Genomic DNA, 17213 nt, shown 5'->3' on the forward strand with positions numbered 1-17213 from the left:
GTGGTCCCAGCAGCATCTCAACCTTCTAGGAGTCAGATTACTACAATCATCACAGGAGATAGAAACTTTGGTGGAGAAAAGGATGCACACCCTAAAATCCATGCACTTGAGAGGCAGAGGCAGGAGAATCACCAGTTTGAGGCAGCTTAGGATACATACTTGACTATGCTTCACAATGCAGTGGCCCTAATTGTATCCAGATTTCAGTTTCTCTCACCTTACCTCACTAGATGAAACTTGTCACTGACATCAAGTCTTCATAGTGCTCTGAGACTAAAATATTCCCGTTCCTTGTGCCTTAAAGATAGATGTTCTAAAAGTACTTCTGAGACAAGCGTGTAGGCGCTAGATCCCACAATATAAATCTAGAGTGGCGTTTACATTAGTAAACATAGTGAGTCTTAAGTCTTAATCTAACATTATTGCTCTTCATTAAAATGCCCCTCTGTAGTCACAACTTCAGTGGCTGCGGTTGGACAGATCCCCATGCCCTTATAGACGAACAGCTTACCCAAGCAAACGTGGCAGGTGAGGACATTCTTCAGGAAGTCTTTGAGATCCCTTCTTGCAGGCAGAACCAGGGCATGTCCTACTGCTGTGTTATTGATCTGTTTGGACAAAGGAAGATGTCAGGATGCGCGCACACACAGAAGCAGCATCATGAAAACACGGAGCAACAACAGAACAAAATCAGTGAGATGAACATGCCCGTGGCATAGTATCTTATGAGGACTCTGGTTGCTCAGATGACTAATAAGACACTAAATGAAGAATCTGGTATGCCTGTGATGGGGGTTGAAATATTATGGTGGTGGCTTTAACAGTGGCAGCAAATACTGATCTGTCCCTTCCCTGATCTCTCCGGGTTAGACATCGACAAAGCAAACAAGAATATCCCTCCTTGGAGATGAAAACATCCTGCCCATCACAGTGATGGGCATGTGGCATCCAAGTAACGAGTAACTGATGTGAATGGGCAAGGGGGTTCCTTTCTGACCCGTGGAGTCATATGTGCTTCTGGGTCCCTCAGCTCACACAAAATAAAACGAACAAAGATGTTCTCTTGCAAGAACTCACGGCCAGAAGCCCAAGTTTAACATTGAACTCCAAACCTAGTGTCTGGCTCCAAACCAGGCAGTTTGGCAGAATAAACTCTGAGGGACAGTGGCACTGAGTAAGCCACACAGAAAGTGGTACTCCCAAGTGGCAAGGCACAGAGCCCAGATCGCACAACCTCACCTCACAAGAGAGAACCCCAAGACACAGAAAGGGGTTACATACCATGGTGTAAGGCAGGTGGCAATAGGGACTAAGGACACCTAAGTCTGGTCAGGGGCTCCTATCCCTTGTATCTATTTTCCATGTGTCTTGACTAGTGTCACTAGAAGTGGCTTTGACTATACTACTGGTCAGTTGTAATTAAAGATACACAAGTGAGAACAGGATATGTCCTCTGTGTAGACTGGCTGGGAGAGCTAGCTAAGGAAAGGTTTGCACAGTGTGGGGTGGGGAGGGTCCTGGGGCCACTCATATGTTCAGGACCTCACTGAGAGGCTGTAGGTCCTAATGGCCAGCTCTGGAAGAGTCTCCTCCAGAACAGAGTGGGGTGAGCTCTGCCCAGTACATGAGCCTTAGAATCTAGTGGCCCAGCAGCTTCTTCATACTTGAGACCCTCACAGACTCCAAGATCTTCTAACCCAGAAGGTAAACATGAATAAAAGGCTTAGCAGCATGTTAAAGGAAGTCAGAAAAGGGTCATATAAAATTCAAATTGCGCCACTTAGAGAGGAACCAGAACTGTCCCAACTCCACTGAGAGACAGAATCCACCCACACCAAGAACCTTTCTCTACTTGGCCAGCAAGAATAGAGATCTTTGTTACCTAGCCAGAGCTACTGCCGTGTATGATGGGACCTGGAGAATGTAAGTTACAGTCCTCCAGATGTTGGTGCAGATGCCGAAGCCATAGGCTTCCCTAGACACCTCACAAGAGATCTCAACCACCCCAACCCACTCAGATTTTTCAGATGCCAAAGCACACACATGCTACATAGAAAACATGGCATTCCTTAGAGCTTTCTTAAAGATGAGAGGGAAGAGGAACCAGAGCATGGAACACACACCTGCAAGGCATTGATGAGCTGTCGGTCCTCCTGGCTTGTAAGGAACAAAGGTGTGATCCCCGCATCGGAAAGCTTGAGCACAGCCTCTCGGAGCTGGGGGGATGCTCGTGTGGGTTTGTTGCTGAAGAAAATGGCCACTTTTCTCATGAGGAATCCACTCCTCACACGTTTGAATGTATTCCTGGCCACGAATGACATTGCGGTCTCCAGGCTCTGCTGCTTAGATGTCAAGGCCACTTGGAGGTTCTGAATGCTATCTAAGAGGGCAGACTTCTTCTTGGAGTCAGCAAACCGGATCTCTGTGGTCACCTCATTGTTATAGGTGACCACAGCCACTCGGGCACCCCTTGGACAGTTGCTCTCGGCAATGGTCAGATCTCCTACAATGCTCAGAAGCACTTCTCGCATCCGGCTGAAGGTGTCCTGAGTAACCCCCTCAGAGGTATCCAGGGCAAAGGCAAGTTCTGTCGGGAATGCAGGGCACTCCAGGGGCCCTGTGGAAAATGGGAGGTTCAGAGATAAGCTCTACTCACCACAGAGGATCCATCTCTCTGAAGAATGTGAAGTCGCTAATACTCACCATAGCAGCAAGCTATAAAGGAAACAAACAGAGGATGAAAGCCAGGTCTGCAGGTTGAGAACGGTGGCAGTAAAGGCGCGATGTGCCACAGGCAATCGAAAGTACTTACGGCATTTGTCTCTGATGCTTTGGATGAGGGCGCATTGCTGTGGAGAAAATCAAAGTGTTAGGAAGAGCGGGTGACAGGCGTGTAAAACAACAGTTCAATCTGGACACACACTACTTACATCAACAGAGTCGCCTCGGTTGCCCTTGTGACCCTGTAAAACCAAGCAACAAAAGTCTGAGAGAGGAAGTAAACATGTGCAGTGTGGTGTGAGAAGAGAAAGGGGAAGGGAGAAGGGAAGGTAGGCACTCGAATCACGGCCCGAACAATGACTGTGTGTTAAGAACTATAATAAGGAGCTGGAGAAATGGCTCGGTGGTTAAGAGCATTGACTGCTCTTCCAGAGGTCATGAGTTTAAATCCCAGCAACCACATGGTGGCTCACAACCATCTGTAATGGGATCTGATGCCCTCTTCTGGTATGTCTGAAGACAGCTACAGTGCACTCATATACACAACATAAATCTTTTAAAAACAAACAAAAGAATTGTAATAATAAAGAGAAAAATAAAGAAACAAAAGGCCATTCTTTAGCCACAGGAACAGAATGGGAAGGAAGAGTTACTCAACAGACACTGCGTAGCCTGAGCGTCCACAACCTCTCTGTCTAAATGGATTCCACCACAGGAACAGAAAAAAACACACTTCTGAAGACAAAGTGTTCTCCCTAGAAGTGAGCTCACTGTAAAGAACCTCCATTCCTCTTACCTGGTAGCTCCTTGTTCACCCAAGTCACTCATGACTCTAACCACAACCAACTGGGCCCCTCTCAACAGCTTCCCCTGGGGACACAGCTTAGGATGCTCGCTCTGCGTAGCCCACCTCCGAGGAAGCGTAGGTATCACATTGTCCCCACCATGTCAAAAGTACCTCATCTCCTAGGCTCTAGACAGACTCATGACTGACCTCTGTGTTTTGTCCCCATGTTTTGTCAACCTTTGTCAAGCTTTGAGGCTAACCTGCTGGTTCCCCCGAAGCAGTTTCTCTTGGCTAGTAACCTAAAGTAACTGGCTCAGCACACCCCATCGTCCCTCAGTCAGCTTCCATCACATCCAAAGGCTCAGCCTTCTTCCCTGCCTGGAGAACCCAATCCCTCAAATTCTCCCCATGGAGTGGTTGGCCCCCTTTTGATTTGTCTTGTCGGTTCTTCCTTGAACCCCATGCATTTCAGAAGAGGGGAAAACCAAATACAGAAACAGTAGTACCCGTGACAGAGATTCCTCCTGGGCTCTGGGCAAAGCGTGACTGATGGAATCTAAACACTGAGTCAGTGGCTCCCTTAGGGATTCTATAAAGAAGGAAGTGCTCCCAAACCCAGACTTATTCTAGATGTGCAACTTCTACATGATACAGTTGTGCTGCAACTCGCTCTCTCCAAACAAACATACTGTGAAAAGTATAAAGGCAAATATTATTCCCTGAATCACAGAGTAGCATATAAACCACACTTATAGCTCATTGAGAGAGTGTTCACTTGGTAGAAATGGGGCCTTGGATTCAATTCTTAGTTCCACCAAAAAAATGCTATTTTGTTTTCTTGTTTATGGTTCTAGAAACAAAATCTAGAATCTCGCTTATGGTAGGTGCAGGCTTTGCCACTGCGCTACACTCCCAGCCCCCATAGAACTTTTTTCAAAACTTCTTATTTAAAAAGTCAGGTGTGCTTTTATCCATTGCAGTGTCGGGAGGTTAAATGTTTAGTAAGCAGATAACACATGTGCAGGGAACGTTTTTGAGGAAAGAAGATGGTTGGGAGTTTTCAGAGATCAGATGTAAGGTACCCACAATGTTTATCCCTACTTAGTGACTTGTTAGAGATTGGATGAATACTTACAGATGGGCCTGGGTAGCCAGGGTCTCCCTTCTGTCCAACTACCCCTGGAGGTCCTGAATTTCCCTACAGGAGGTAAAAGTTGGAACATTCTTAGCTCTTGGGGGGAATGGTGGTCGAAGGAATCTATTACAAACTACCCATCACTATGAGAAGTCTCCAAAATTCAGAGTTAAAAATAAAGGATCCCAAAGAGCTTCTTTGAGTCTCCACACTGTACAGTCTGGCAGGCTAGGGTAAGATAGATGGTTGTCCCAAAACCATTGATAAAATTGTTCTGAGTGTCCCAGAGAATTGGTAACTGCCAACCAGTTAGGTAAGTGTTCCCAGACACCACTAGCCAATTTCAAAATGATCTAGATAGATTGTCTTTACTGATCGAATTCACTGGTTAATTACTGTTATTCACTGTATTTCTGGCCCAAAACAACTGATAGTAGCATTATTTATATCTGAGCCATGAATTGAGATTCTGTCCAATTAATGTTGGAGGGGAAGTGAACGATCATTGACGAGAGAAATCTAGAATCAACAGTGGTTAAAGTAAGAGTGATCTCACCAACCGGGGAATGAGGAGCCCACAGTCCAGGCATGGCTCACCTAGGAGGCTACAGACTTCCTAAGCAGGCCTCATTAAGCCCTGATTTTTTTCACATCTGAATAGCCATGGCACTATCCAGCCCCAGACCTAAGTGCCCCTGCCACCATGATGGGGTAATCTATGGGCTCGTGACTTTTGAGACATGCCAGAGAAAGGGTTCTCGGGTCCTCCCCACAATAGGTCATGGCTGAAGGAGGACAGATGCAGAACACAGCTCTCATGGGCTGTGGAGACATTGGTTTGAAACTAGGAATTCCTTTCTACCACCGGGGCTGACAGTGATCAGGCTGAGGAAGGAGAGGATGGTTTTTAAAAGTCTCAGCATCCCATCACCCTGCCATGAGCTGGCTCATTCCCACTTGCAATAAGGTATGGGCGAACTTACCCTCCGACCTCTGATGCCTTTGGGTCCTGGTGGTCCGTCTGCCCCTGGCTCACCAGGTGTACCCTGGGAAGAGAGCCAAGAAGTGACACATCAAGGTCTTCAGCAGAAGGTCCTGCTGGGGGAGGGCAGTCCCTGGGGTAGGGCCCAGCAGAGCATCTGAACCTTATTTCCAAAGAGCTAACAGGTTCACATCTACAAAGGGCTCCAGTATACTGGTGCCATTTACAAACAGCCTGGCTTTATGTCGTCACTGGCATTACTGCCAAATGGGTTGTGGCATTTACAGGTCTCAGATTCTTCCACTGTCCACAGAACCTCAAGCACCATGGCCAGCAAGCACTACTTACTCTCCACACAGAATGGAGCATCTCAGAGAGCTCAGAGACTTTCCCAGCATGGCCCTGTTATGAGTGCCTGACACAAGACTAAAGCTGAGGTGTTCTGACTTCAGCTCATGTTAAAAGCCCAGACCTATCCAGAAACAGTTCCAACACCCCACTACTTGGGACACTCACCTTTGGTCCTGGATACCCAGGGAAGCCCCTTTCTCCCTGTAAAAGACAATAAACACTTCAACATCAGGTCCCAACTTAGAGCCATGTAAAATCAAATAAGATACAAGATGTGAGAAGCCATCCTTGCTGACTCTCAACAACGGAGGCGTCTCTAGAAGCTTCAACAGATACGTACTTTTTTGCCCCTGCGTCCTTCACTGCCAACTCCGTCTCTCCCGTCATCTCCCTAAGAGAAACGGAGAGGACATTACTGCAAGCTATTGTATGAGTCACTTCCCAGCCACCATGTCACACTACCCCCTCAACAGAGGGGGGTGGGACATGGGACCAAAGGTCAAGAGAAAGAAGCCTTCTATCTCTGTGTCCTCCTCCACGGGTCCGAGAAAAGTCATGTTCATAGAGACATCCCAAGTCTTGAATGTGTGGGTCTTACTCTCTGGTCCCCAAGCCCTTCCTGTCCTAGCCTGCCACCCCTTCCAGATAGCCCTCCTCCAAACGCCTGGGCTCTGCATCCCAGGCCTGTGCCCATCGTCATGTGAGGCATTCAGAGTGAATGCTGTTAACGGTCCCACAGTGAGAGGAGCGCGGTGAGAAGTCATAGCAGTATTTAAAAGCTTGGGACTATAATGGTGTCTGGTCCTTTTACAGAGTCTTCAGGAAGAGTGACTCATTTTAGGAAAACTGCCAACAGCCTTTAGATTTCCTTTCGCTCACAAAGCTGCCAGGGAAATAGAACTCATTTTGAAACGTGCAGCTTTCACCGTGGTCAGCCATATTCCCAATAGTCCAGACAGAGGGCTGCAAACCTCTCCTGGTCTCAGATGATTCCTGCATCTTTCATCCCAATCAGTGAGTCGCAGAGAGCACTGGGCGGCCTTACCGTCTCCCCACGGGGTCCACGGTTCCCGATGCTTCCCTTCGGCCCTGGCTCTCCTGGCTCACCCTACATGGGGACAACAAAGATGACACACTGAGTGGAGGCAGCTCATGGGGACCCAAGCTGCACACTTGCTGTACTGATGTTAAGGGGTAATGAAATCAGATTTTAATCATAGTAAGCCAAGCGCAGCAAGACAAATGCCACATGCTGTCTCACACCTGAAGCAGCAAAGGCTAATGCAATGACAGTGGACGCCATGACTGGTAGGGACAGAGAGAACATTGTGGGGCAGAGAATAACTGTGTAACAGGTACCAGCATGCAGTTTGGACAAGAGGAGAATGACCTAGTTAGTGAACACTGGGGGTTGGCTGTGGCTTACAACTATTTGTTTCATATTCAGAATAAAGAGTTTCAAGTGCCCCCAAGACAAAAAAATGCCCATTTCTCTGACCTTACCATTATATGTGTGTATGAAATTATCACATTTTGCCCTATAAGTGAGTACTGTTATACACATATTTTAAAATGCTAAATGCAGGGCCTAGCGAGATGTCTCAGGAAGTTAAAGGGCTTTTGTTGCTAAGCCTAACAACCAGAGTTCAACCGGCAAAACCCATGTGGTACAACAAGAGAACCAAATCTCACCAAACTGTCCAATGACTTTTACAATCCTAGTATGGTATTTATGTAACTACACACATATAGATAGAAAGATATAGATAGATAGATAGATAGATATTGTTTAAAAACTTCTAAAATTCAATAATAAAACAAAATACTGACTATATTTGTGTGTGTGTGTGTGTGTGTGTGTGTGTGTGTGTGTATGTGTGTGTGTGTGTGTGTGTGTGTGATCTCACCATATGGACTAGGCTGGCCTCATACTCAGAGTAATCCTCCTGCCTCAAGTCCCCACTAAGTGCTAAGATTCTAGGCCTGAGTCACCACAAGTGGCTCTATATCTACCCGTTTGTTACTGTCTCATTTAGGAAGGGGTATTTTGAGACATCTATATAGTCTTAGCTGTCCTAGAACTCACGATGTAGACCAATTTGGTCTCAAATTCACTGAGATTCACCTACCTCTGCCCTCCCAGTACAGGGATTAAAGGCCTGGACCACCACTAATGGTCACACACATGTGTGAACAGTGGAGAAAATTGGGGTTGTGTCTCTGACCATTGGTGCACAGGGCTCAGGCTGAAGGGGAAGAGGCAGAGGAGAGGACGGGCAGTAGGCAGGTGGCAGCACCCAATCTAGCAAAGCCCTACTGTTCCCCAGACAAACCTTCCTCCCCAGAGGACCAGTTCTGCCTCGTTCTCCAGGAGTTCCAGCTGTACCTCCACCTCCCTGGAAGCCAAGAAGAGGGGTGTACATCAGACTAACTTTCCCCAGTCAGAGGCCAATGTCACCCACAAATCCCAAGCACCCAGTGATACCTGGCACTGCCCACTGATGCCCACAGAGTCACAGGGTGGCTCCTGCCAACTCCACAACACCAGCCACCCCCACACCAGCTCTATCAGCCAATTCCCTCTGGTTACCACACTCAGATGCTTACCCGAGGTCCGGGAATTCCTTGTTCCCCAATCAGGCCTGGGGGACCAATGGGACCAGGTGGGCCCTGAGGAACAAAGGTCATGTCACAGGTGAGTGCTGCTGATCTGAGTCTCAGTAATCAGAGTGGTAACAACCCACATGCCAAACAAACAGCAATTGAAAAGCACACTTCCTCATTCATATGATGGAATATCACTCAGCCAGTGAAAGGAATACAATTATGCCAGGTGCTATAACATGTCTAGAGTTCAGAAAACTATACTACATGAAAAAAAAAAAAGCCAAACATAAAACCTACCTATTGACACCACTTATATGAAATGTCCAGAATAGGCAAAGTCATGAAGACAGGAGGACCAGTGTTGGCCAGAGGTGGGGAGCATCAGGGTTGAGGGTTACAGGGGTGGGAAGGGGCAGTAAAGATGAGGGACTGTAGGAATTAGCTACAGCTGGGGTGGGGTAATAGGAGTAGAGGGCAATAGGGGTTGAAGGTGGCAGAGGTTAGGGTGACGTGTGTGGTGAGCTATAAGGGTGAGGGGAGATGTGGGAATGGCAGAGATGGAAGACAACAGTTTGGGGTTGATGGGTGGCCACAAAGATAGACAGCAATAGAGAGTGACTATACAATCCCTCCTTTGGGGTTAATAAAACATTTTAAGATTATTATGCAATACGGTGAATGCTCTGATGTTGTGGAATTGTTACTAGAGGCAGAAACTGTGTCACGTGGCCATCACCTCAATTTAAGACAAAGCAACAAGGGTCTGGGAGATACTCTAAGGCACGAGTCACGCCTGGATACTGACCTGTGAGCCTCTGGTACCCTGCTCTCCTTCGAAGCCTGGCTGGCCAGCACCTCCTCTGTTGCCCTTGGAAACGAGATAAGCGGGTAAACGAAATTAGCTCTCTGCTCTGGACTGGGAACAGGGTACAGATGGTGGCAGTGTGGGCAAAACCTAACACGGGGCAGCGGCACACCTCTGAGCCTGTTCCATGGGACAGCTTTGATAAATAGGGATATCGTGGACTGAATCCTCTCTGGCACAGGCAAGAAGGCCAGATACACGGACATGCCTGGCAGAGGGCTGTCCAGACCTCCACCTGTCAGCCTTTCCTTCCCTTCCCCAACTCTGGATACCACAAAAAACACCTTCTATCATAGAAGAGGCTGATAATAATATCATATTTAAAATGATAGAGAAAGGAGGAGGGGTTCTATAAGCTATTGGCCAGGGACAATATCTTAATCCCTTCCCTAGGCTGACTGTGTCCAGGAGACTCCTAGAAGTCTAGGTAAGAGACAAGAGACATACCAATCCAGTTGAGAGGCCTACCTTAGCTCCTGCAGGCCCTCTTCGGCCAAAGCCACCCTGTGGAAGAAGGCACACACTTGAGGGGGTGGTGTGGATGCTGAATCCTGACACATGTATCCACTTTGTAGTGCAAACTCTATGCCAGAAATAGTCCCTGTGCCTAGGAGGCTGGTGTGCTCACCCCTCCTCCCCAATCCCCAGAAGTTTCTACTTCTATGCTGTGCCTGTGAATTACTCCAATGATGGGTTAGGAATGACTTCTGACCTGCCAAAGAAAATAATGGCTTCTGACTGCAAAATCCCAGCCAGTTCCCAGAGAAGAATGAGAACCTGCCCATTGCTCTAGCTTAGCAGAACTGAGATGCTTCACTGCGGTGAAGGGAGTGCTGGGCTCTCAACCCTCCAGGCCAAACACAACAAGAGCAACCCCAGTGCACACACATGAACCTGAAAGTTGGACTCATGTCTTGGCAGCTTCTTGTGGATGTTCCAGAGGTGATCCCTAGTTTGAAACTGTGATCCTGCTGCTGTAGGACCCAGGGGTTCCCTACCTCATGAGTGTTCTAGTGGAGAGTTGGGGGAGGGGATCTGCTGTCTCTGCAAAGCCAGGGGCTTGGTCAGCCTAGGAGTCACATTCTCTACCCCCAGGGGATCGGCCCAGCAATTGGCCACTCTGAGGTCAGCACAGTGAGGCCCTGTTTCCTGGGGTCCCTGTGAATATGGGAGCTGCTTGTCCTGCTTAGAGAATTTCAGCCCTGCTCCTCCATCAGACTCCTGCCTCACTGCTCACTGCAGAAGCCAAAAGAGGAAGCTAAGAAGCAGTCTAACACCCTGGAGCACATCTCGGTCTGTGTCTGGCATAGCAGTCTTCCAGGAAGGGACCAAAGGTCCTCACCCCGAGGCAAACCTACTGTGCTCCATCTCCTGCCACACTTAGTGAGACTCTAAATTGAAACTAAAAGAGGCCCTGATTCTGACCGGAGTTTCTGCCTCATCCGTGGTAGTGAACATGACAATACCCAGAAGTGGTCATATCCCAAGACCGTTTTGAGAGCTGTGTTACAAAAGTGTATGGAACAGTTCTTATCTCTGTGAGGTCCAATCATATTAACCTGTCACCACACCTCAGACTCTTTCACACGTACTGAGGAACAAACTCAAGCCCACTTGGTGAGCATTTGGCTGAGTGAGCTGGCTCTCCAGTCCGATGTTTAAGCTTTTGAAGGTAGCAATTTATTTGTTTGTCTTTAAAAAGTTAGAAGCCATTTGAGAGCAAGGGCGTCACTCCCCTGAAATGCCCCATACCTCAAGAACTCTCTGTGGTGGTCAGCCATGGAGTCTAGTAAGGCTGAAGACCGCGTCCCAACCCTGCCCCCACCATGCTTTCTGCAGTTCATTTCTGAGCAGAGACCCGTCCTAGTCACCCCTAAGGATTGTAACTTCCTGCCTCTTCTTCCTCTTCTCCCAGCTATGAGGACCCTGCCCTCCGCTCTCCTGGGCCCTGACAGCTTTCAAGCAGCTTCATAAAGGGTTACGTACTTCACCTCGGCTTCCTCCTTCCTTCAGTGAGTACAGAACAGGATACTCAGAGACTCACATTCCAGAATGTATTGGGAACACAAAAGCTAGACCACACTGTGCCTAAGTGTTCTTTTGTGAGTGGCACAAATATAGAAGCAATTAAAGTGCACCGGGAATCTGCTTCCCCAGCCTTTCCCATGTCCCCCTCAGCCAGCATTAGCATTTCCGTTCTGATGTTTGGGCTACTTAGTGGGCAACCAAATATTTGAAAACACCAGAGACCTTTTATTTAAAGTGGTCGACGTTCTCTACAGAAAGGACAAAGGCCTGAAGGAGGGAGAAAGGGCTGAGGGAAGGCGAGCGGTGGGTGATGGAGGAAGCTAAGAATGAAAATGTCCTATCAGCAACAGATTCAGTGTGAAGATCCACATCTTGCCTTCTACTGTCTGCCATGGGAAGACAAGCATGAAAACCTTTACTAGCCACCTGTGCCACGTTCTGGGGCCTCCCTGAACCTTTCAGAACTGTGAGCCAGTAAACCATCTAGGACAGCAACGTTAAGTCAAAAGCAAAAACCTACTTGTTTTATATCAATGCAAATGGTCCTGTTGTTAGTACAGTGTCTGTACAGCATAAAGCAGGCAGATAGTTTTAGGAACTGCTCTACACGCCCCCAGTAGGGAGCTGCACTATAGCAGAGTGTCAGACACTATGTCCCAATCACTTGTCACTGAGCAGAACCCAACATTCCAAAGTACTCACGTCTTTCCCAGGGTCTCCTGGCCTGCCAGGGATACCATCTCTGCCTGGGAGACCCTGATGTGGGGGGAAAATAGGTTAACATGAAATTTTCACCTGCAGAGAAGAACATTAACCCCCAGAGTATGTTGCTGGGGCCACGGGGCAGAAAGTTCTATTCCCAGTGGAGGGTCTGTCCACAGGAGGACAGAGATCCAGGCACTCTTAGAAAGCATCAGGCTTAGGGTCATGATCACCCCTTTAAGACTTTTGCTTCACCGGAGCTCTCTGCACACAGCTGCAGGGCACAGCAGCTGCCAGTGAGCATCCCTGATGCTCAGTGTTGGGGGACAGCGCTGCTGGTCCTATAGACTCTGTAGTTAATGGGGGCTGGTGAGAAATGAATGGTCTGACATTCAGTGTGCTGCTCTGAGTGCAGAAGGCCTCTGGGTGTGGATCACTGTACCATGGGACCGATGTCACCCGTCTCTCCTTTGGGTCCTCTCTGCTGGCTGTCCCGTCCTGAGTCACCCTGAAAACAGCAGGGTTGTTGAATGATCACCATATAAGGAAAGCCACAGCCATTAGAATTCTTAGCAACAGATTGAGGGGAAGGCTCTCAAAGACACCTCCTATCCAGAGCCTAATCATGGCCCCATTGGGGTGGCACAAATCCTTCCCTCCTGGGGACACTCAGCCTCACATTCCATCCTCTCCATAGAGGGAGTAAACTGCAGAACAGGCCATCTCAGCAATGGTCCTTTACTTAAAGTGTTTACAAATCTGTGAACCAGAAAGCTGCACAGGACACATTCTAAGGCAAATGTGTGCAGAGGGTGTCTCAGGAAGACCCTCAGATACACTCCTACCCAGTGACCTGAAAATGCTTATTGTAATGGAAACGAGTCATCTCCTATGAACTCCATATTGAAAGGACAAGATAAAGCATGCATTTTATCAGCACATCAAAAAGCAATTTCAAAATGTAAATGACCCCCTTTCTCTTCCCTCATAAGCTTCCTCCCATGAAATCCAAAATAAAGAAATCTTCCTTACCGGGTCACCTCGAATCCCCACATCTCCTCTCTCGCCTTTGTCTCCTTTGGGTCCTTTGTCACCCTAAATCAATCACACAGCAGATATTTAAAACCAGATATTGCTGGTGGATTTTTTTGACAAGTGTTTTAGTGAGTATTTGAGATCTAGAACATGATGCTATCATACATATACACACATATATACATACACACATATGTGTGTATGTGTGTGTGTGGTTGCTATGGTGAAGAAAATGATTTTATCTATTGTCCCACTATTTTGTTTGTGTGCCTGCTATTCTGACCATAATCTCTAATACGGTGATGCTTACTAACTATAACCCTCAAGCTGCACCTTAGACCTCTATGCCATTCATCAAAATCATGTTCCTTCTTTGTAAGTCTCATCAGAACACCCATTGCCAATTTCCCACTTAGCATGAAGCTGAAAAGATCACTACTTTTCTAAGATTTATTTTCTTTTTAAGTATGCAATGTGTCTGTGTGTACCTGAGTGCAGTGTCTGCAGAGGCCAGAAGGGGACATTATATTCCCCCAGAGTAGGAGTTGCAGGCATCCAATCTGAGAGCTAGGAACTGGACTGGGGTCCTCTGTATGATCAATATATGTTTTTAAACCGCTGAGCCATCTCTCCAGTTCCCAAATCATGTCGCACTATTTCTGACATGTTTAGCTAGTCTGCAAATGTTTCCTGGAGAGCTTCTCAGGAGCAGGCATTGAGAAATGTGTTTACAACAGAACAAACTCAGTCTCCACCCTGTGGGGCATGCTTCCCAACAAAGAAATAGCATCTAGGGTCTCACAGCTGAGAGGGGACATCACTCATACATCTACCAGGAAACCCGTGGGAAGGATGCTAACTGGTCCCTGGAGGAGGTGTTATGTCTCCCAACCCCTCCGGGACAGGGAGAGAAGAGCACACGTACCCTTCTTCCAGGACTCCCCTTTTCTCCAGATGAGCCAGGCAGCCCCTTGTCTCCCTGTAAAGATAATGAGAGTGGGTTGTGCAATGTGACAGCTCCTATGGACTGCTGGTGACCAGGACCTCGGGAACAGAAGCAGTCAGGGCATGGAAGGCGAAGCTACTTACCTCTTCACCATCCAGACCATCCAAGCCAATTTCTCCCAGTTCACCCTGAGAAGACAATGGCAGACAGTGAGTGGAGCAAGTTATCCCAGCGAGGGAGAAGAAGCATCTGGGGCATTTTCATTAAAACAAGCAAACTTAAGTACCTTCTCTCCTGGGAATCCTCGAGAACCCTGGAAGGTAAGGGGACAGAGCAAACATGAGTGATCCAGAGCCAGTTCCACAGATCAGAAGCCAAGGGATGTCCCTTCACCTGTGTCTGAATACCCTTGGTTCTGAGGGCTCTATACATTAAACATACATTCTGACTTGCCTCCTCTCTCACTGCCAGGAAAGTGACTGCCTTGAACACTTGGGTGGCCTTTCTCCCCGGGAAAAAGAGCTAAATCTAAAGACAGAAGCCAGTTTCATAACTTGCAGTGTGCTGACCTTCCCTTCCACCCCTGCTCCCCAGGTCAGCAAGCAGCCGACCTAGAATCCTAAGCAGTTCCTTCCCTGGCTCTTCCCAGGGCCCGACCAGAACCTTGCACTTCATGACTGACTCCCGGATGATAAACGTTTCTACAGGAAGCTATGTCTCCACCCAGGCTCCTTCCCAGTGATAGCATGTGCTCTGGACTCCTGACCCACCCAATGCAGAGCTACCTTCGGCAAGAGACCATGGCTACTGAGCTCTGAGAATGGAGAACCCCAGCCTGCTACCCTCCCTCCCCGAGGCACATGGAGAGCTCACATCCTCCCTGCATGCTCCGCAGTGACTCTCCTACATACGAATCCATACTGTACCTTCACTCCTCTCTGGCCTGGGCAGCCCTGGAAACCTTGTGTGCCATTCACACCCGGAGGACCTCGCTCACCCTGTAAAGAGAACAAAGGTATTTTTGCAGACAGGAATCTCTTGTCTGGCGTTACTTCTAACTCGATCTCAGAGAAGAGCAGGCAGCACAGAGAGGGCTTCGCTGTAAGGAGGCTACATGTGCCAACATCCTCAGTCCCCCAGCCTGACTGAGCAAGACTTCATGGAGTGGGGAGTGGGCTCTGGGGTGGTTGCAGTGTCCAGGGGGTACTGTTCTTTCCGCTGACCATTGTGCTGTACTGTCATGGTTTCCAGCTGTCCTATGACAACAAGGTCAGCACTGACATCTGGTTTAGACACCTAGAGACCTCACTTACTCTCCCAGGAGCTCCTCTATCCCATATCCCATAGATGGCCCTTGTTCTAGGGTCCCAGAGCCTCACAGACTTGCCAGAATCTTGCTACATAATAGCTCAGGCTCATCCTCCTGCCTCAGCCTCTCAAAGGTTGAGATTAGGAATACATACCACCAATGGCTTCTGCTTATATACTTAGTGGTGAGCACTGGGCACACCATCCTTGGTGGTCCCCAGTCTAACCTTCCTCCACTCAGAAACAGACCAAGTTTCCTCATGCACTCTACACACACATACTTGACGCATTCAAAGATCCTCACTGTTCTTGGCACGGGAATGAAAGGAAAATGGCTAAGCAAGTTAAGAGAAAACTTTTCTCCCAACAAGAAAGCCCCCGGCCACCAGACAGGCTACAGATCCCACCATCCAGTTCCTACATGGGAAGAACAGAAGCCAGTAAACCCTCAAGGGGCAGGAGAGGGGGCGCATTTACTCACAGGTCCACCTTCGTCACCAGGGTAGCCTCGGTAGCCATCTTCCCCGGAGATACCCTGAAATAAAGAACACGAGTTCCCTTGTCACCTGTGTTCTGCATGAAGCGTCTCAGCAGTGCCTCCGCTCAGTGGAGCAGTGGTGACACGCGGTGTGGCAGTGGACATTGCCCAGAGCTGAGCATGTTCCCACTCACTCTCTATTAAGTGATGATCTTTCCATTGGGATATTTCAGGCTCTTTCTTTTCCACAAGAGCTGTGGCACTCCTTCAAGGTAACCGTGAAGGGTCCCACTGACGCACATCGTGAGACTGCCAGTGTGCATGCTCCAGTTCTCACATTGTCTTATGGTAGACCCTCATGTCAAAGAGAAGATTGTCCCATCCAGTGGAAGAGGGAAACGTGGCAGGTGCTTGGGCCATCTCCATCACCACCAAGACACTGAGGCTATTGATTAAAAAACAGTACCTTGGAGCCTAGAACTGGCAATATGGCCAGGGCCCTTCTGCCTCTCTCATATCCATCCATGGTACTCGGGAAGTCACCCAACCAAATAAAGTCAGAGCCTGAAGTCTAGCCGGTGGTGTGAAGTCTAGCCCGTGTTGTGAAGTCTAACCTGTGGTGTGAAGTCTAGCCTGTGGTGTGAAGTCTAGCCTGTGGTGTGAAGTCTAGCCCGTGGTGTGAAGCCTAACCTGTGGTGTGAAGTCTATCCTGTGGTGTGAAGTCTAGCCTGGGGTATGAAGAGTCCCATTGCCATACCTTTGGCCCGATGCTGCCAATGGGCCCTCTGTCTCCCCTCTCTCCAGAGCACTTGCATGGAACCCCACAGCAAGTTTTCTCAGCAATATTGTCCTGCCAAGGAAAAAGTAAATCAATATCAAGAAGAGAAAACAGAAAAACACCGAGGTCCTGGTATTAGTCCCAATCTGCTACAGTGAGCTACCTAATGCTACTCGCTCAGAGGCTGGCTACCGCTGAGGCTCAGCTCTCCACATAGGGTGGGAAGTCACTGGTGGAAGAGAAAATAAAAATCAGCTAGAATAATTCATATTCTAGACTAGGTTCAGTTTCTAGAAGTTTCCAATACAGACATTCAAGATTTGTGTTTTCAGTACAACCTCTGTGATGGTTTGAGTGGTATGGTCCCCATAGAATCATGTGTTTGGATGCCTGGGCCAGGAGGAGTGGCACTATTAAGAGGGATGGCCTTGTTGAAGGAAGTGTGTCACTGTGAGGCAGGGTTTGAGGTCTCCTATGCTCAGGCTATGCC

At 48.2% G+C, this 17213-nt stretch overlaps 1 protein-coding gene across 4 annotated transcripts in view; it reads right to left on the minus strand.

The window, feature by feature from the left end:
- The window catches only part of COL6A3 (collagen type VI alpha 3 chain), a 75755-nt gene that overhangs the window by 11910 nt on the left and 46632 nt on the right, over positions 1 to 17213 (minus strand). For all 4 annotated transcript variants that reach the window (XM_080933076.1, XM_080933075.1, XM_080933078.1 and 1 more), the window contains 23 exons: positions 16703 to 16795; positions 15949 to 16002; positions 15086 to 15157; positions 14446 to 14472; positions 14303 to 14347; positions 14139 to 14192; positions 13211 to 13273; positions 12621 to 12686; positions 12179 to 12232; positions 9917 to 9952; positions 9389 to 9451; positions 8584 to 8646; positions 8310 to 8372; positions 7022 to 7084; positions 6317 to 6367; positions 6142 to 6177; positions 5627 to 5689; positions 4644 to 4706; positions 2931 to 2963; positions 2813 to 2849; positions 2704 to 2715; positions 2124 to 2617; positions 512 to 608 (listed from right to left, as the gene is read on the minus strand). In XM_080933076.1, the coding sequence (XP_080789202.1) occupies positions 512 to 608; positions 2124 to 2617; positions 2704 to 2715; positions 2813 to 2849; positions 2931 to 2963; positions 4644 to 4706; positions 5627 to 5689; positions 6142 to 6177; positions 6317 to 6367; positions 7022 to 7084; positions 8310 to 8372; positions 8584 to 8646; positions 9389 to 9451; positions 9917 to 9952; positions 12179 to 12232; positions 12621 to 12686; positions 13211 to 13273; positions 14139 to 14192; positions 14303 to 14347; positions 14446 to 14472; positions 15086 to 15157; positions 15949 to 16002; positions 16703 to 16795 (1702 nt within the window). The remainder of the gene's footprint in view (positions 1 to 511; positions 609 to 2123; positions 2618 to 2703; positions 2716 to 2812; positions 2850 to 2930; positions 2964 to 4643; positions 4707 to 5626; positions 5690 to 6141; positions 6178 to 6316; positions 6368 to 7021; positions 7085 to 8309; positions 8373 to 8583; positions 8647 to 9388; positions 9452 to 9916; positions 9953 to 12178; positions 12233 to 12620; positions 12687 to 13210; positions 13274 to 14138; positions 14193 to 14302; positions 14348 to 14445; positions 14473 to 15085; positions 15158 to 15948; positions 16003 to 16702; positions 16796 to 17213) is intronic.

Source organism: Micromys minutus, assembly GCF_963924665.1.
Source record: "Micromys minutus genome assembly, chromosome: 19".
Lineage (NCBI taxonomy): Eukaryota > Metazoa > Chordata > Mammalia > Rodentia > Muridae > Micromys > Micromys minutus.